Below are 21952 nucleotides of genomic sequence, written 5' to 3'. Positions count from 1 at the left end.
CGATATTACAGCACCAACTATACACCAAAATGCAAAAACATGTAGATCAAATTGGGGTACTGTTTTCTTGAGAATCAGAATCTGTAATAAAAATCTGTAATAAAAAAAGTGGCGTTCTTATTTACGATTTTGAATTTGAGGGGCGTCAAAATTAGTAACAGTACATCGGTTAAAAATATTTCACATTGAAATTTTAGGTTTTTGAAGTGGTACATTATTCTTCGAACTATGTCAAACTATTATTTTTCAGTAAATATTCTACAATATTGCCCAGAGCAGTTTAAAATTATTTTAGTGTAAAAGAGTTGTTATTCATATTTTATTCTATGTGTGAATAAAAATCCAATCTTCACTCAATATTCGGGTTCATTCACAATTAATATAAGGACTGTTATAAAAGGGCATGATTGATAATCAACAAAAACATTGCCCACTCCTGATGTCAGGTAAAAGATTTATTCTCAGTTATTGAACAGTTTCCGAATAAGCCTTGGGTGTTACTTTAAATATTCGACTTCCGATTAAATTAGGTTAATAACCCAAAAGGCAGCGTCATGAAAAAATCGATAACTTCAATATTTTTCTTATTTAGTATTGTATATGATCTGTAGTGTAAAATAAAACTATTACCGTTGGTTACTGCTTAATTTGAGATGTATATTTGCAGTTTAAAACACAATAATATTTTAAATACAGTAGAGGTAGACGAAGCACATATGATAAAAAGTCAATTAAAAATATGGTTTAAATTTTTAAAATGCTCCTGCTAGTGCATTCTAAATTTTCAAGAAAAAATTCGATTAACTTAGAAAATGCTTGTCATTTTAAAATGGTATTACAGTCACAAGAGTGAAGACGTTTTTGAAATATTAATTGAAACTCGAAAACATATAAATTAATTATTAATTTTGACCTTTAACATTTAAAATAATTTTTGTGCTTCGATTAAATTTAATTTTAGATTTAAATAGTTTTTTTCTTTCAAACGGCTGGAATTTAACTATTACGTTTTTCGCCATGGAAAATGCTGGAGGTATAGCTCATTTAATTAACATTGTCCAATGTGCAAGTTGAACCTCAGTCACAGATTCGAACAATATTACACACGCCACACTGCCACAGAGACCCATTCATAAAGTGGATCTCATTCACACAACAGAGGACAAAAACAGAGAGAGATATCCATACCCTGAGCGAGATGCGAACCCGAGAACATTGGCTTCGCAGTCAGGTGGTCTGAGAGATCGGCCACCTGGCCGTTAATAATGACGTTTGTTGTATGTGATTTTGCATAAATATAAAAATCCCAGTCGATACGAATTCCGCATCGGGCTTGCACCAACAACATTGCTGACGCGAAATATCCTCAGTGGTAGACGGATCATGGAATAGAGTCCGCTTGCCGTCAGGCTAAACGTGGTAGGCTCTCGTGGTCTTCCTTTCCATGTAACGCAAATGCGGGTTAGCTCCATCAAAAAGTCCTCCACGAAGGCAAATTTCTCCCAATACTCGATCCAGGAGTTCTCTTGTCTTCTGGATTGGGTTCAAAATTACAAGGCTACGAAGTTGAGAGGATTAGTCGTAAACCCATAAAATTGGGTCGGCTGTTCAACGACGGCTATATATATATATATAAAAAATAGTTGTTGCACTTAAAGTTCAGTTGTATAAAAGAAAATAAAAAGCACTTAATTTCAAGCGTTAATAAAGCTCTCTTTAATAAAGTAATATTTTGTCATTGTTCTATGCACCATTCACATAAAATTGTATTAATTGTAAGATATAATGTAATAGAGCAAGATTAGAAAAAGACAAAGAGTATAAAATAGCATTAAAATGCGTGCGTGGAGAATTTTTCAAAACTTGCAAAACAATACATTTATATTATTAAATTCTCAAATAAATAATTTGAAACAATAGGTTTTTAGAAAAATTATGCTTTTAAATATATATTTATTTAAAAAAATGATAAACATTTTTCAAAAAGCAAATTCTGTTCTGTGTCATATGAAAAAGCAAAAACGTTTTAAAAATTTCTTAAAAACGTTTAAAAAAAGCATGTTTTGTACAGTAAATTGAGAATGTTAAATCTTTCATAGACAAATTTTATATTTTTTTGAGAATTTCGCAATTTTGAATTCACTGAAAGAATATTTTTATAGAATAATGCTTTTATTTCGAAACATATAAATGTTTATTTTAAATGCGATACATATTCAATATTTAAAATTAAAATACATTAGAAAATTTTATATCTGCATACAAAAAATGAAGCACTTTCGTAACAAACAAATGTCAGAGGGAGTAATGGAGGTTAAAAATGACTGCATAATTTCGAGACCTAAGGCATATGGTAGAAATAAGACCGGTAGCTTTTCTAGACTATCTAGTACCCAGCAGCGTATCCTGATGTTGGGTGAACTTCACTGGGAATAGAACCACGGTCTTTCACCATGGAAGCTAGTACCTTAACCTCTTCGCTCATCAAGTAAGAATTTAACAAATAAGTCAAACGCCATCAGTTACAAAACGTTTAAAATTACTTAACCGGTTAAGTAAATAATAAAAAAAACTGAATCAGAAAGATATTACTTGATAAAAAACTTCACTCGCTTCAAACACAATTGGAAATAACAGTTGTCATGTTTCAAGCTCTCAAAAATAGGCGTCCATTTTCAAGTCTTGCCAGACGAGAATGACAAAAAATAAAAGTAATTTGAAAAGGCAAGACTTGATTAAATAAACGTCTGGCAAGACTTGAAAATGGACGCCTATTTTTGAGCGCTTGAAACATGCGGCTGTTATTTCCAATTTGTATGTTTTTGAAGCAAATGGAGTTTTTGATCAAGTGATACTTAATCAGTTGCATGGAAGGCTATTGAAAAAGAATCCATAAACATATATACTAAAATCCATTTATAAGATTTTCTGTAATCACCACCTTTAATTTATTTTTCTAGAATCCATGTCAAAAACAAAGTTTAAAATATACACATTGCTGGTCATAAATTAATATTTAAGGGAGAAAAAAACACTATTGAAATCTGACAAATATCTATGGAGGAGAGCGGGATTAAAAACGCCAAAATCTGTTTGATTGTCCGATTGCTCACGAGTTGAAAGGGTAAATATACTAACAAGCCCTAGTTACACCTGTCAATCAATCACGCTTTGACATTTTTAATCTTACCTTCTCCAATAGTGATTCGTCAGATTTAAATAATATATTTCCTTCTTTCTTATTTTTTTTAAAAAAAAGGATACTTTTTCGACTTTATTTTTGAAGAATTTTCTAAAAATACATTGAAAGAGGAGTTAATTATCGTTACCAAATCCGTTAGAATTTCCTCACAAAAGAACAACGACTGAAATCTAAAATTTAATTTTCTTTAACCAAAATGTTCTTACTTTTTAGCAGTTAGAACTTCTTTATAGAATAGTTAACCAAAAGTATTGCTAAATAAAATTGCTTTAAAACTAGTTAACAAAAAGGAAAATTTTATGGGCTGCCATTACCTAAACTACTAAGTAATAGTCTATTTTTAAAACAAGCGTGTGTATCTTTTTTTTTTCTTCCAGAAAAAAACCAATTTCAGTTAAAAATAAACACCAACACTATAAATACGAAGTCATTTAATGCTTTATAATTCAAATACAATTAAGATTTGTTTACGTAATGCTACTATCGATTTTATTTATATGCCTTTCACTTTATTGCTAGGCCTTCACTTTATTGAAACCGATAATACATTTCCTCATCTAAGAATATAAAAAATATATTTTTTTTTATAAAAACAAGAATTCATAATCGCTGTTGTGAAAATTTGATAAGAACTTTTTATTGGCGCTTTTATTGATGTTATTCGTCTCATTCTCAACTATCTATGTGCGTTCAGGGAAAAAAATTGTATAATTTTTCAGTAGATGGAAAAATTATCGAGAATGTGGAATTTTTTTTTATTTATTAATTATTTATTTATTATTTATTTATTTTTTAATTATTTATTTATTAATTATTTATTTATTAATTATTTATTATTTATTTATTTATTTATTTATTAATTATTTATTTATTATTAATTGTTTAAAAAAGTGGCGAATCCCTCTATCTTAAAATATTGTAAGAGCCGCCGTCGCTGTTTTGGGTGTACAACTTTACATTTTGCTCTGCTGCGCACAAATAATAAAACTTCGAAACTTGAAATCACGAAGGCGTGGAAAAAATGTACTAGGAGTACTATGGAATAAGAAAAATTTCAACATTTGGTAATTTCTTCGAGAATAATTTTATTTTATAACCGTCGTTGAACTGCCGCCAATTTTTGGGTTTACGACTACTAAGGTTCAAATCCGTAGCCTTGTAATTTTGAACCCAATCCAGAAGACAAGGGAACTCCTGGATCATTGGTATTGGGAGAAGATTGCCTTCGTCGGGGACTTTTTGATGGAACTAACTGCATTCGCTTTACATGGAGAGGAAGACCACGAGAACCTCCCACGGTTAGACTGACGGCAAAGCGACTCTAACCCATGATCCGTCTTCCACTGAGGATATTTCACGTCAACACTGTGGTCGGTGCAAGCCGGTGCGGATTCGTATCGACCAGCCTTTGCTGGGATTCGGACCCGGTTCACCTCAGTGGAAGGCGAACGCTCTATCCCCTGTGCCATCGCGGCTCTTCGAGAATAATTAATTTTTGTAGTAAAAATTAAACTTGTGATAAAAAAAATCATATGAGCAACTTCGCAGAAATACAGGGTAAAAATTTCACGTGCAGAAAGTTCCATTTTTGTTTATGGACAGTTGCAGTTTTAAATGCTTCTTAGATGAATTTTTTTTCTTTACGTTACTTTTTGTTTTGCTACGCAAAAACTATAAGATTACAAAGGGTGTAGAAATTTGTCTAAGGAATACGACGGAATTAAAAAAACTAAGATTCGATTACTAATTTTTATAAAAATTTTATTATCTGTAGGTATTATAAATGCGTTTATTTATTTACTTCAATCGACGTACCACTGATTTACATTGCAGATGTTAGGAGAGTGAAATTGAAATGAAATTTAATTTTGCTAATAACGCGTACAAAATTATATCTGTTAATATTAACAAAACTAATTGCTAATATCCCGTCCGGTATTTTTAGGCCTTATCCATCTGATATTTCAGATCCTATCAGTATTAATAATTGCTGAGATATATTTATCACATCCCTTGCCTATGCAACCCTTGCAACATTGGAGAAAAAAAATTAGCTTTAAAATGTAGATACAGCAGGGCTCGAAAAAGCTCAGAAATTTTACCCGTCACCGAGGACGGCTTGTCCAACAATGTACCCGTCCTGCTTTGAAACTAACCCGTCGCTTCTAAATAAATGTAATTTTCTCTTATTTATTACTAACATTTATATAAATTAATTAGTAGTTACTAGGATTACAAATACGAGGATTACATTATACAGTAATAAAAGAAATACTAGGTTACTAATAGTAAAACCTAGAATTTCTTTTATGAAATATTTTCTTTCTTTCATGAAATAATTTAAATAGCTAAGGTTAAGTTATCTGGAATGTCAATTTATCCGAGAATTAAATGAATCAAGTATGACGTTTGCCAGTTCCACAATCAAGCCAATGATTTACATAGGTTTCGGCACAGAAATCTGAATGGGGGCTTCCATTCAGGTGGATGTTCATAATTGCGTTTAACGCTTATTGTTTAAGACCAGTACGTAATGGGTTTTTTTTTGTAAGTTCATTGCTGAAAAAACTCTTTCAACCGCTCCCAGACAGAAAAAACATCAATTCTATCATTATTGCGCAGTATGTTACTGTATTTCTAGATTAGAGGGTCATTTTAGAAGTGAGGTGCTAGACTCTTGTAAGATAACAAGAATTGAAAATGTATCACGAACATTTACGGGAAAATGGCCGTCCGCGCGGACGTTTGATTCGAGAAATTTGTTGTCCGCGGGGAATTTTTGACCGCCGAGGACGGGCGGACGGGCGGTTTTTCGAGCCCTGAGATACAGTGAACACAACAGATATGCTTTCCATCAAAAATTCGATTAATCATTTATTGCGGCATATTATTGGAACCTTGTGTATGCATCTAACTTCGATAAAACCAAAAGTTTTTCTCCTCTGTCATATCAGTTTTTATTTTATTTCATATTATTTTATAACCACTGTTGAACAGCTGACCCAATTCTGAGTTTACTACCACCAAAGTTCAACTCAGCAGCCTTATAATTTTTAACTTTTGAACCGAACATTGGGTCATACTAGCCTTCGCGGAAGACTTTTTTATGAAACTAACCCGCATTTGGGTTACGTGGAGAATAAAACCTCGAAACCCGTGTAAGGTTAGCCTCTGACGGTAAGGGGATTCTAACCAATGATCCGTCTACCACTGAGAATTTTACGTCAGCACTCTGGTCGGTGCGAGCCAGGGATTGAATTTATATCAACCATTCACGGCTGGGATTCAAACCTGTGTCACCTCAACGGGAGGTGAACCCTCTATCGCCTAAGCCACCACGACTAAGATGGTATCATGATAGCAAATTTGATATTTACGGCGCGACAGAGTATTCACCTTTTATCATTTTCATTAGATTTGTTTTAAAAAATTTTTGCGATGTTTAAAAAATATCGATATTTCCGATGTTATCTCATCACTAGTTGACACTCAATTTGGGTTTTCCTTTTATTGTTCTTTCTTCTGATTAACTCAAGTTTCCCTTAAAATAACTAATAAGGTCAATTTCATTATAATATTTCAGCTCTATTTTATCTAAGAAATAGTTTGAAGTTCTCGTTTGTTTGTGAAACAATTCAAAATTCCCAATATTGAATACAATACATTTAACGTAATAGCATTTTCTCCCTTTCATGCCAATTTTCTTGTAAATAATAGCAGTCATTATTAAGGAAACTCATTTTTTCTTCATTCAACTTGGAAATCTATGGTGTACTAATTTGCCTCTTTCAGCTACTTCTTTCAATTTCTCATGGCTGCCGGTCTTTTTTTTTATTGTTTTGTTTTCCACCTTTATTCCCCCCATCTTTTCGTTGAAAACTTTGCGCTTCATTTTTATAAAGTTTTGTTTTCATCCTTCACGTGTTGGTGAGTCTTGATAATGAGTGTCTTTTTAACAGCGCTCGAAACATGTCGACTTTTTCCACCTAAATTTCGAAAGCTAATGAACCTTTTCTGTTGAAAGTTACATCTTTCCATTTTTTCCACACAAAAGTTTCACGGGATATGTCAAAGACGCGATTCGTATGTTATTGATAGACAGTCTCTTAATAAACTTTTTATGGGTAATGATCTAAAAGTTGCTAAGATACATTTTTCCTTAAAAAATTTTTTCGAAACCTCTTTTGCAATTGTGACTATTCATGAAGCCCTTTTTGTATATGTTGATATATCTGTGTATATATTGATATTGATATATGTATATCCTTTAATATTGATGGATCCATTAAGCCCATTATAGGGAATGCTGCTGCTGGGACTTTTAGCCAATTCTTTCAATTAACAAATTCTGAAGGGTCATTTTGCAATAATTTTGACGAAGAGATCTCAGCAGTATAGTTCGTTCACCACAAGTTAGCACTAGGCTCCGCCTTCATCACGTGGTATCCGACGATACTATTTTGCTATTTTTGGGAGAAGGATGTGAACAATCCTGAAAAGGTTGCCATTTGGCGATCGTATGACTAAAATATTTATTTCGCAATCTTAATGATCACTTTTTAACATTAAATATTTCATAAATTTGATAATATTTCTTTCTTTTGAGTGAATTGTTTGCCCTTTTTGAGACATTTTGCTGCAATATATTTAATTAGCTAGAGTAACGAAAGGTATAATAGCATATGATAAAGCGAAGTAAGTGACTAAAAAAGAATTCACTGTGTAGTTTGGATTAAATAATGAATACATATATACTGTCCCGCAGTGGACTGACCAATCAGTGCAAGTAATTGTAACTTGGATTAAATAATGAATATATATATATATATACTGTCACGCAGAGGACTAATCGTAAAGACACGGTTCCCAGTAGAACACCGAAGTCAAGCTCCACTGGCTTTTAAACGCAATCTCGAAGTAAATCAACCATTGCAAGTGATTTTGTCTTGGAGAAAATAATGGAAGTTAGATTAATTTAAAAATAAATGAAAACAGACTAAATTGTTCAAAAATTCTTGGCAAAAATATGGGACTTCAGTTCAGTGGATTTACAAGTAACTGGAAGTAGACCAACCAGCTCCCGTACTTTTCACTTGGAAAAAACAATAGTAATACAGCTAAACAATTTAAAATTAAATGGAAACACACCAAACATTTCAAGAATTATGGACTATTACACAATTGTGGGAATTTAGTTCAGTAGATTTAAAAGATAGACCAACCAGTAATTGTGATGAAGAAATAATAGAGATATGGTTACATCAATTTAAAAATAAATGAAAACAGACCAAATAGTTCTAGAATCCTAGGAAAAAATTACGCGAATTCAGATCAGTGGATTAAAAACTAAAGACCAACCAGAGCAAGTAATTTTGACTTGAAAAAAAAACAATGGAAATACTTTTCCTTTAAGGAAAACAAAAACATTCGTTCAAACGATAGTCTTACGTAAAATATACTAGCTTACGTACGCATTTTCTAAAATCTTTTCTGCATTAAATCGGAAAATGATTATTTGATAAACAAAAATGAATTCTAACTGAAATTTGTATTTTTTCTTTTTTATTTCGGTTATTTCCAGAGAATCTAAAATTATTGCAGGAACGTGGTTTTAAAATAAACGCGGAAATAAAAACAACCACGCTTCTATAAAATTTTTATTTTTCTCGAATTTCCATACAATTGAAAATTAACTCGTCAGACAGGGCCACACGTGACTGTCTGACAGCCATAACAAATGCGGTTATTGTTTAAATAGCCTATAATAGCACTAACTAGTTATATTAAAATCTTTATGATGCTTTATATAACATTATTATTTTCACAATTAATAAATTACAGATTAGTTTTAAAATGAAAGATTCAATTAAGTCAACTTGGTTTTTACAGGCATAATTGAAGGTTTAGAGCATTTCAATAAATACCAATACCAAATTTGCAAGCAAGATTATTTTGAGAATTATTAATCCTTTATCACATAGATTTTGCTTTTATGTACACAAATTTCATGAATTCTAAAATGTATTAGTTATATTTTTCTGGAATGAATTCTAGAAATAAATATTATTTTTTCTTGAATTTTAGTTAATATAGCAACATTGCTTTTATATTAATGGTTACTTTCAAGATCCTTAAAAGTTAAAAAATAAATAAATAACGCACATTTAATTTAAAAACAATTAATGTAAACTTAAAATTTTAAGAAGTGATTAATGAAAGTACATAAATTAAAAAATAATTAACATACATTTAGAAGTTGATAAAATAATTAACGTAGATTTAAAAGTTAAAAAATAAGTAACGTAAATTTAAAAGTTAGTAGTTTATGCTTCATTTTATAGCATTTTTCAGGAACAAACCAGAATCAAATGGTTTTAGAAATGTTTTAAATTAAACGAATTTTTTAACAGATTTAAGAAAAATTATATTTAAATGGAACAATTTAGGAGGCTAGCAATTCGAATGAATATTCTCTTGTTTAAAAAAGTTATTATGTAATAAATTCTCTATTTTGATTTATTACATTACATCACTTATTACATAGGGAATAAGTGATACAATGTAATCAATTGTAAAGCTGTCTTTTTAGACTTGTAAAATATTTAAAATTTGATTCATATTTTATAGATGTTCTTTTATGTATGAGTAAATTATGAGAATCTATTTTAATTCATTTAATGTAATTTTTGAGTGTCTAACAAAGACAATAAAAAAATGTAGTTTGTAGGTTTATTTCAAAAGTAAAAGATTTGAGCAGGGTATGAAATTTCAGATCTAAAGCTAACTTTTTGGTCGCCATTATTATTCAGAAAAATATGAACAATTTTTAAAATATAACATATGAAAAAAAAAAGAATATTTTAGTGTCCAAAACTGTTAAAAAACGTAGAAACTGTAGAATGGAAAAACATTTATTGCAAAGTAATTTTAATATTACCTTATAAAAAGGTTCCCATAAGGTTTCAACGGTTTGAATACCATTCGCATATCATTCGAAGTCATTAAAATAAGAAAAATATCAGAAAATTAAAATATCAGAAATACCATCTGTCAATCGCAGCTCTAGAGTCAAATTCCATATAATTCTGTTATTCTTGAGTTAAACTATGCTACACTAGAATTAAACTCTGTTACACTCACTGGAACCCCGTTATTTACTAGCTAGCTCTAAATATTCGGGAGCTAGTGGCGAGACGAAATTTCGTACCCTGGATTTAAGTACAATTTATCTACAGTAAAAAAATAACAAAATTAATTCTCCCACACAAAAGGCTAAAAATCTGATACTATAATGTCACAGAAAAAAATGTGGAAAGCTTCAAATGTGTTTTCAATTCCAAAATATACTTAACTTGGTCATATACTTTTTAAAACAAATTAGTATCACTCTTTTTAAGCTATGAAACAATTGAATTATAATTGAATTATAATTAATTGATGAATATTAAACTAATTGTGGCTTCTTAAAGAAAAACACATTTTTTTGTGCTTCCGAAAATGGTTGCACAAGGTTCAGAATCAGATAATTTATTCACATATTTACATCAACTTTTTAAAAAAAGTATTTTTCTTAACAACCAATTTTGATACAATATAAGTTATACACAATAAAGAATATAATTTATTCACACATTTACGTCTACTTTTAAAAAAGTATTTTTCTTAGCAATCAATTTTAATTAAATTTTAGTCACATACTATTATGAATTCTGGCCTAAAAACTAATATATTTTTGAAAGATAAATATGCTCTAATTAACTGTCTGCATATGTTAAAAACAAATCCAAATAAAAACTGCTGCGAGTACCATTACATATTAATTTTCTGAAGAAAAAGATTTGGTATCAAATTCCTGTTTCCAAATAAAAATAAAATCTAACATTTTATTGCAAAATGCTTTGTCATATCTTATTTTTCTTATTCAACATTTATTAATTATTGCTAAAATACCCAACACACACATCTCACAGCTATGAGTGTATAATTTTTTCCAAATGAAAAACAATCAATTGTTAGCAAGATAAAAATATCTTAATTAAATGAGAAAAATGCAACTGTTTTAGTCGCTAAAATAATAATCACAATCTGTGTGCATTACTCTTTTTTTACAAGAAAATTAGAAATAATTAGTTCTCTGAAAAATTTGATTTTGTAAGAACTATATTTTTTTAAAAATCTTTTTCTACTAACGTTTCTCAGATAAAAATCCTCATTTTATTGGTGTTTCCAAACATTTATAATTGATGTCCTTGCTGGGATTAAAATTTAATTAACAGTTTGCAAGCGTTGAAAGACATTGCCTACTTTTTATTTGCATATTTTTTAAAATCTTTTTAAAAATAAATTTTTTATTGCTTGTGAAGTATTTCTCACTATATTTTATTTCGTAAACAGGTATTTTTTTTGTGAGTCAGAAAATTTTTTATCAGATAAAAGCATGTTAAACCTCTTTACGTTGATAAAATGTTCTTTATTACTATTATTATGAATATGCAGACAAATATGATACATACCTTGAAATAAAGATTTTTTATACTTAAAACCAAGGAGGATTGCTTTACTAGTAGAAAACCATCAAATGCAAATTTTATTCGGTTGGAATTTATGTCATAAGAGATTCTGTTTGAAATTTATGTCGTTCTACAAAAATAATGGTTTTATAATGTATTTATTGACTTAAAAGAAAAAAAAGAGTTTGCTCTTATAAACAACAAAGCTTACAAATATATGTAAAAAAATCAATTTTATTAGTAATGAAATAAATTATGCTTTGAGAGCTCCAGGGAAAAAAATCACTCTTCGCGTATACTAGTAATAATATTGTTATTTTAATTTTTTAAATCAACTTCATTTTAATCAGCTTTTTAAATCAATCATTTTAAAGCATTTATTAAAAAATTCTAAATTAAATACTTAGTTAATGTTACCATTTAAAGTTTATAAGTAAATAAAAGAGCTTTTAGATACCATTTTTTCAGTACAATCTAGAGTAAAATGGTGCGTGTTTTTTTTATTTTTTTAAATTTTTTTTTTATCTGAGTGTCATTTTTATGGAACAGAATTTTTATGGAACAGAATATAGCGAACTACATATTTATATAAATAGGGTCATTATTGATCTCTACCGTATATACCGGTGTTAAAGTCGACTTTTCGAACCACCAAAATTGTACAAAAATCAGAGGGTCGATTTATACACCAGTTTACAAAATAGAACATTCGTTGATCGTGAAATATCGATGCATTATAAACAATGAGATCTATATGAATAACTTTGTACTGATTTATCCCTTTCAGAAACTATTTTTAATATGTTATTTGCAATGGATTTTGTATTTTTCTTTCATCAAAGTTTCTTTACATATAAATTTTTTTCGAAACAATGCTGCTTAGATTATGTTCAGAAAAAAGAAATTAAGAATAGGAAAAGTTAAGATAATTTATTCAAGAGTATTTCTAAAAATGAAAACTTTTAAAACGTACCATAAATCTACAAATTTAAAAATTCCAGAACATCACCTCTGCTGGATTCAATAACGTTAACAGTGTCATCATACGGATCCCACTCTGCAATGGATTCGACATCATCCTCATCTACTATGTCTCACAAAAAAATCAATGCGAAGAATTCGAAATTTTACACTTTTTAAAAGATTTTACAATAACATTTGAGTCCACATTTGTAACGCATTATCATTTGACACGTGACGTCATTTTTCTCATTTGGCAAATGACGAGTATTAAAACAGTGCGGAAATTTTATGTTTTTATTAACCGTTTTGGATATAAAATATTTTCCAACTTAAGACAATTTTGAAGATTTAGTAATTTCTTTATGTTTATGTAATTTTGGAAATTTTTATATTCGTTTTTTTCTTCAGAGATCGACATGTACATTGTTGTAGTTGTAGTTCATGTACGTCGCACTAGAGCTGCACAATGGGTTATGGCAGAGGGGATGGCACCCCCGCTTCGGTAGCTCGACGACCTGCTAGCGAAGTCGAACACTTTAAGGTAGAACAGTTTTACGAAGACCAAGCGCACACCCTCGACTAATCTAAGTGAACACCCACCCGCACACTGACCGCAGCCAGTGATGTATGGGCAGCAAGTTGTACACCTCTTAGGTATTTCCTAAAAAAAATTTCTAAAATGGAAGGACTTCTTAATTCTTTTCTAGGTTAAATAAAATGTTATCAATAGTATTTTAAAGCAAGTGTTTTTTCAAAACTAAACTTATTTGAGAATTGAATGGAAATTAAAATAATTTTTGATAGCTTTTTAAATTGAATAGCTTTCTTTAACACTTGAGGCTTTGACAAAAAGAATTACAATAATTTGACTAAAGCATAATTTTGTTAAGTGAAATATTTAAAAAAGCTATTTAATTTAAATTATTTACTAAAATTTCATACTAAAATAATTAAATAAATTCGAACATTAATACATTTATTTAAAAAGATTTTTCCAAAACAATTCTTTATGTTTCTATAAAAAAGTTTTCAACTAATTAAGCCTGTAAATTAATATTAGGAAAACAATTAGGTGATAAGATAAGCTTAAGGAAACAAAACTAAAAACATGCTTTCTTTTTAGTTACTTTCATTTAATATGTGTATATAGTTTTAAATATTTTGTTTTTAAAGAGTTGAAAGCATGTTACTTTAAGTTATACAACGTCATTAATTTTTGTAATTCAATTTTTGTTGTTGTTAGAATCTATCAGCTATACAGTACTGTATACTGATTAACTGCATTAAACTAGAATAAATAATGTAAACAAAGGTATATATAAGAAAGAAACACGTAATTTGTAACTAATTAAGTTACGTTAATTAGCAATTCGAAAATAATTATGTAATCAGATAAGCTAATGGAGCAAAAATAAAAATGTGTTTTTCTTTTTTGTTCACTTTTTTATATTTAAATCTAATCGTAAAATTAATAGATGTTGTGTAAATTGTTTTTTTCCTTATAAATATTCATTTTCATCGTACGTAAAAAGATATTGAACATTACACACCGTTAAAATTTATCGATCACCATACATCATTTATATTTTGTGCATAATGAAACTTGTCACTTTAATACGTGTTAAACATTTGGAACAGCATTATTTTTGGTTTGAATAAGTTGACAGCATTTTACTTTAAATTATAAGTCGCCATTAGCTACTAAAATTTTTGAAATTAAGAACAAAACATTTTTCTACTCCGTTGAAAAGTTCAATACTTAAACTAACGATTCTAAAAACTACATAGAAAGCCAGCTATAAAAATTTTAACGATTGAATTTTTTTTTTTACTCTTCATAAGATTAACGATGAAGATCTTTTTTATTTTAACTGCGCTTAAATAAAATCCGAAGAATGAATTAAAATTTTTCTTCGATATTACTGTCTACAATTAGAACTTTAACTGAGCTGGCATGTATAAAAAAAATACTGCTACATTATATTAAAATGTACTTATTACATTACTGCATTACACCTACTACATTATATTATTCGTTAATATTAAAAGTACATTAAGCATTTGTTACAGACGTAAAAAAAGATGTAATCTCATTAATGAAAAACAACATAATTATTTATTAAAAACTAACAAAAGCATCACAACCAAACATTTAACCAATAAATTCTACGGCATTCGCCCCTTTATACTGGGTGTTCTGTAATCACCGTCCTAAATATGTGTTACGTATAAAGCTGGAAAGTGGCTAATATTCACTTTATCTATTTAATCTAAAGATTAAATAGCGCGGCTCGTTAAAGTGTGGAATCAAGAGTTTTCCGCAATTTACATGTTATGTGCGCATAACGTTCCTTGTATCATTTAAGTTTGAAAGTTTGATTTTTTCATTCTATCCAGTAGAGTCTCGGTGGCTCAGGGGATAGAGTGGCCGGTTAATACAAGTGGCTTGATAATACGTATTCTGCTCCTGACTCTAAATGAAAACTGTGCTGACGTAAAATTTACTAAATGGTAGACGGATAGGTTTGGATCCCCTTGCCATCGGGCTGATCGTGAGAGGTTTCCGTGGTTTTTCTCTCCATGTAACACAAATGCTGGTTAGTTCCATCAAAAAGTCTTTCATGAAGGCTAGTTTGTCCCAATGCTTAATCCAGGTGTTCCCCACTTTTTTTTCCAGACGTGGACACGTACCTAGGTTTGCAAAACCCTTAACCGTATAGTCCACGTCTGGCCGACAGTCTAGCTCGCACAATACGCAGCACATAAGCAAACAATTACAAAATTCATAACTACACCACAAATACAAAGCACAATTGCGTTATGCAGATGACAATGTTCCCCTGTCTTCTGGGTTGGGTTCAAAATTACAAGACTACGGAGTTGAACATTGATTGTCGTTAACTCAGAATTGGTTCGGCAGTTCAACGCCGATTACAAAATAAAATTCCATCAATTAATTTGTCGATTGTTTGGTTGTGTAGATTAACTTGATTCTTAGGATCAAAAAATTAATAAATGATGTTATGTTAATTTCCTTAATTGTAATAACACTTAAAACCATTTGACTCTTTGTAATATGGTCTTTAAAGCAATTGATGATTGATTCTATCAATTGTATTGCTTGTTTGATTGTTGTAACTGTATGTTTTATAGCAAAAGATGAGTAAATATCATATTAATTTAAGCGTCCAGAAAAGTTAATATGTTATTTGCTAATGTTCCCAACAAAAAACTTATTTTCACTTTAACGTGTGCTAATAGGTTAAGTGCAGAGTACCTAGGTAATTTGGGAAATGAAGCATTTTTAACACTTTAACGGATCACTTAATCAACCTGTTCATAAACTAGGTAATCTGTAGAATAAGTGATTTTTTTTCACTTTAGCAGTGATATTAATTTTTAGAATTTTTGTAGTATCCATATTTGAAGTCGCAAATCATTAAGAAGGAACTAAAACTCAATCGAAATCTGTCGAATTAGTACAGAGGAAGGCGTGAGGAAAACTTTTAAAGTCGGTTTGATTACCCGAAGAAACTCCAGGATATTTCAAATGATCAGCATTCAGTACCTCTCTATTTTCTCAAGCAATTAAACAGGGTTCGGCGTTTTCTGTCCTGCCTTCCTTAGTATTGATTTATTAGACTTCGATAAAATATTTTCCCTTGTCTAAATATTAATATGCGAATTCTATTTTGCATAAATTTGTAATTTATTTTTGACATGGGTTCTAAAAATTTATATTAAGCGCGACCTTTAAGTAACATCGTGCATTATATTGTAGAAAACAGATGCAAATGTAGAGGATAAGGACTTCTTAGATTCCCCGGTTGAATTGTGAAAAACAAAGCCATAGGCGAGCCCTTTATATCTATGATAGAAACCTATTGTTTGCTATTATTTCACAAGTCCTTTATTCAAATTTTCCTTGAAGTATCTTATTAAGTGAATTTAAAATATTAATTTGCGAATTTACGAAAGAAATTAGTTTCTTATAATAAAAGCAAAAAACATCATTATCTAAACGCATGCATTTTTTAATCGCTTTAGGAGATAAGGTATTACATAATAGATACAGAATTTACCTTTTTTAATTGCTTACAACAGGATATTGGAAAAATGAAGTTTCTTAATACGGGAAAAAAATCACATATCGAACTTAAAGTTGGAGGTTTTTCAATTAACTGCAAGCACCTGAATCTTGACGACAAAAGATATTAATTTTCCCTAGAAATAGTTTTATTTATTAAGGAGTAGCGAAGAGAAAAATTTAAATATTTTATTATTTCTGCACTAGTTCGTTATGTATTTATTAAATTCCAGGAATGATTAATAATATTTAATATCATAGTCAAATTAAATTTTTAAAAATCACGCTATATCGGGAGCTACTTTTTCAAGTTTTCACCTACATGTTCGTTGATAAAAATATAATAATTGGATTTGCGAAGTTCAAATTAAGCTAACTGCACATTTTCAATGTCTCAAATGCACAATGTCCAAAACCTAACTGCAAATTTTTTTTTTAAATCTCTCTCTTTTTTTAAAATTTTTTTATACCTTTTTAATAATTTGAACTAAAGAAACCCAAGCTTAGAGCTTCTTTGGCGGGCCCTTATTTTAATAGAAATTGAATATAATTCAAATGTTAGGCTATTGTAACGTCTTGTTGCAAATTAGTAAAAAATTATTTTCACATTTAGACATAAAAAACACGCAAATTGTTAGAGTTAAAAACATGGATGACTTTTAGACATTTTATTTTTTATTTTACCTTCATAACATAGCACAGAATCCTCGTTTCATTTGTTTGGGAGCGTTGATTTTTCTTGATGTCAACATACTCATAAACGAGAATATCCTTTATATCGGACGTGATTTTATAGGTTTTTTTTTCTACTAAAACTTTAAAACGTATCCCCAAAAGAAAAACAAGAAAACAATTATATCAGATAAGTAACAAATTACTTAAGGTAATATTTTAATACTTACCTTATTTTTATCACGTAGCTGAATTTGGACAGTGGAAAACAATGGAACGTTTGGAGATAGACAATTTAATCACCAAAACGTTGGTTGGAAGTAAACAATTTAATCATCTAAGCGATGAAAAGTTTGGAGGTAAACAATTTAATCTTCTCAACAATTGACAGTTTAGAGGTAAACAATTTAATTATCTAAACAATGGCAAGTTTAGAGGTAAGCAATTTAATCATCAAAACAATGGAAAGTTTAGAGGTAAGCAATTTAATCATCTAAACTATGGAAAGTTTGGAGGTAAGCAATTTAATCATCTAAGCAATGGAAAATTTGCAGCTAAACAATTTAATCATCTAAACAATGGAAAATTAAGAGTTAAGCAATTTAATCATCTAAAGGATGGAAAGTTTGAAGGTAAATAGTTCAATCATCTAAATTCTAAACAATGGAAAGTTTGGAATTAAACAATTTAATCATCTAACAATGACTTACAAAAATTCCAGTGTTGCCAATGATAAAATTGTTAAATTTCTTAAAACTATTATAAAAAACACACACAAATAGCGTATAAACTATTTAAGCTTACAAATATCTGTATGACTTATTTTGTTGATTTAGTAGAAAAATTAAAAAAAATTTTTAATGTTGGACCGAGTACGCCCGGTTGACGATAGTATGAAATATATTATTTGCCCTTTTCATTTAATGACTGGCACACTCTCAAGCAAATCATAAGAGCTTTCCTTTTATGCTAAGTGCTTTGAATAAGTTTATGTAGCATACGTTTTTCAAATTCTTTCATACACGTATTCTTTATTATTATTAATTTAAAAAATGATAATAAATTGTAAGAATCTATCCATTATAAGTACAGAACTGAGCAGAAATGTAGAAAAATATTTTTATTATTTATAATTTAAACTGACAATAAGTGTTAAATATAATAATATAATAAATGTTTAGAAAACACGAAAATTCTTAATAAGAAAATTCTTAATTTGGTGGTTAAAGTTGCACTAAAGATACACTATTGAGCTATGAGGGTTTAATGCTGAAGATTATACTGGTGCATTCGCTCACTACGCTACCACAATTTAGATCAAAAGACAGAATGTGGCAGTATTCATTCGGCCTTCACACCACGCTACCGAAATCCACGTGAAATTTTCCAGCTCCAGACTAAGAGCCAACTGATACGATGGGAGAAGATGCAATCCAACCCACATTACCAAGACCCGAACTACAGACACGACGGGAGAAGATGCAATCCAATTTACATTACTAAGACTCGAATCACAGACATGATGGAAGAAGGTGCAATCCAACCCAGATTACTAAGACCCGAAATACAGGCACGATGGGAGAAGGTGCAATCCAACTCACATTACTAAGACCAGAACTACAGACACGATAGAAGATGCAATCCAACCCACATTCCAAAGACCCGAACTACAGACACGATAGGAGAAGATGCAATCCGATCCACATTACTAAGACCCGAACTACACAAAAGATAGGAGAAGGTACAATCCAACCCATATTACAAAGACCCGAACTACAGGCACGATAGGAGAAGATTCAATCCAACCCACATTCCAAAGACCCGAACTACAGACACGATAGGAGAAGATGCAATTTGATCCACATTACTAAGACCCGAACTACACACACGATAGGAGAAGGTACAATCCAACCCACATTCCAAAGACCCGAACTACAGACACGATAGGAGAAGATGCAATTCGATCCACATTACTAAGACCCGAACTACAGGCACGATGGAAAAAAGGTGCAATCAAACTCACATTACTAAGACCCGAACTACATACACGATAGGAGAAGGTGCAATCCAACCCAGATTACTAAGACCCGAACTACAGACACGATAGGAGAAGATGCAATCCGATCCACATTACTAAGACCCGAACTACACACACGATAGGAGAAGGTACAATCCAACCCATATTACAAAGACCCGAACTACAGACACGATAGGAGAAGATGCAATTCGATCTACATTACTAAGACCCGAACTACACACACGATCGGAGAAGGTACAACCCAACCCACATAACTATGAAATAGCTATAGACACGATAGGAGAAGGTGCAATTAGTCAGATCCAAAATATTAAGGTTCAATGACAGACACTATAGAAGAATAAAAGAATGTATAATCAGAGCAGACTAGCTATTAAAGCACGGGGAATCGAACCCCGATCCAAACAATGATAAGTGAAAAATACCCACCAATTTCATTACCGACTTGACGCTTCCAAAATTGTCAAAAATCACTGAACGTTTTTGAGAATTGTTCAAATTACATTTTCATGCCTATGTTATATAATATGTTATATACATGTAATATATATTTTCATAGATTCAAAAAATATTTAAAAATTATAAGATTACAGTATTTAATTAAAATTAAATCTTAAATGCAATTAGTTTTGAAAAAAATTATTTACCAAATTTCACGAATCAATACTATGTTATAATGGATTAATTTTATTTTCTTTCTTATTACGAGAAAAACACTCTATCTGATATGATATAGATTAATATTTCCTCTATAGCATTAACTAATATTTCCTTTATAATAGAGATAAATTTTATTTATATTTTTAAATAATATTTTTTTACTTAACAATGTTTTGTTCATTAATGATATTTATTTTTTTAAAAACTTTTCCTTAAGTTTAATTCAACACTTTTTCCTTAATTTATGCAAAGACTAATAAAAAAATTTAATGTGATAATTCTCAATATTTTTTACATAAAAACAATGATAAAGTTTTATAAGAAGTAGCAGTTATTATATCTCTAAAACTTTTGAAAATTAAGAGATTAAATTACATAAAACAGTAATTGCGGTTTTAAAATCTTAAATAGATCCAGTCACAAGTCACAAGACGGTTCATTATAATGCAATTATAATATTTTTTTTTCATTTGAAATAAAGAATTAACTCTGCACGAAAATTTTTTATCATACAACAATAATTAAAAAAAATATATCGTTTGCAATTTTAGTTAATAATTTGTTCACAAATTTTGTTCGCACATATTATTAAACAAAAACGTTTTCATATATAGGATTACTATATTATTAACGCGTATTTTTTTAATTTCTTTTATTATGACTGTATTTAAATTTTAATAGAAATTCTTTTAAAACAATAAGCGCTAGACGATGTGAGCAAAAATAGCTTTTCCAAATAAAATCGAAATTGTTAAAAAAAAAAAAAAATTGCTCCTCGAATACACTTTTGCTCAATCAAAGTGTCAGATTGTTGTAACAAAAGGAAAATATGAGGATTAAAAATAAACTATTGGAAGTAATTTAGCTACAGGAGCGCCACCTAGGAAATGAAAGAGGAAGCGAAACCAGAAGTGACATACCTCCATTTGGGCGCCGCTAACCACGTTTGAGGTACAGAGTTTCCGGAGAAAGAAAACGATTCTGTGCGTCTGGCCAACTCAACTCAACCGAAAGTTTTCAATCAGGCGAAATGAGGAACGCAGTCATTTTCAGAGTCTGCAGAATCGGCATTTTTTTTCTCCGAACATTCCAGGGTCAGTGGGGCGTAGTCAATGACGTCAATAAAGGTGTGGCTTATGGGAAAATGTGCTCGACATCTATTAAAACTAGAGCTATTGTTTAGCACCAAAGTTCTTTTTTATTTATATCGTCGTAGTAATTAGAACGAAGGAGATAATATGTTGAAGGGAATTATTAAGGACGCTTTAGCCTTATTTGAAATTCATATGTTTCGTGATATTTGCAACTGGGACTGTATCTTTTGTAAATAGGTAGAACAAATAGAAGACTTAACTACTCCCACGTGTTGAATCGATAAAAATGTGGGAGTAACCTTTGAAGCTGATATATTTTGCATAGCTTTTACGCTCGTCTTGCTAATTATTTATGACTGTCATACCTTTTATCGTTTTTCTTTGAAATGGTTGATATAAGTTTTGCGATGCATTAGTTTCGCGTCATAAATTTTTGAGGCTTTTGGATTCTGAAATTTGTCTTCCGTATTTATAATAGAATATTTCCTTCTACTTTCTGGAGTCTTAAATTTCATTTTTGTAGTTAGTTGTTGAATGAACTTTAAAGGCGAATGTTCAATTTTGTTGACCTACTTCATAACAATCTAAAAAAAAGGGCTTTAAAACTAAGTAAACTGGTTGTAAATTCTTTTTCACTTTTTAACATATAATAATGAAACTTTTCCTTGCTTTTAGATATTTATCTTGTGTGAACTTGAATAAAATTTACTAGGTATTTATGGATGT

General features: G+C 30.0%; 1 protein-coding gene across 1 annotated transcript in view; it reads right to left on the bottom strand.

Annotated features, from left to right (window-relative positions):
- The window catches only part of LOC107451128 (protein kinase, cAMP-dependent, regulatory subunit type 1), a 136862-nt gene extending 115392 nt beyond the window's left edge, over positions 1-21470 (bottom strand). The window contains exon 1 of the mRNA XM_016067126.3: positions 21053-21470. Within this exon, the coding sequence (XP_015922612.1) occupies positions 21053-21058 (6 nt within the window). The 5' untranslated portion in view covers positions 21059-21470. The remainder of the gene's footprint in view (positions 1-21052) is intronic.
- Between the last annotated feature and the right edge of the window lie 482 nt (positions 21471-21952).

The sequence above is a fragment of the Parasteatoda tepidariorum genome, chromosome 10 (assembly GCF_043381705.1).
Source record: "Parasteatoda tepidariorum isolate YZ-2023 chromosome 10, CAS_Ptep_4.0, whole genome shotgun sequence".
In the NCBI taxonomy this organism is placed as follows: domain Eukaryota; kingdom Metazoa; phylum Arthropoda; class Arachnida; order Araneae; family Theridiidae; genus Parasteatoda; species Parasteatoda tepidariorum.
The sequence above is the reverse complement of the archived record's forward strand: the minus strand, read 5'-3'. Positions and strand labels throughout refer to the sequence as shown.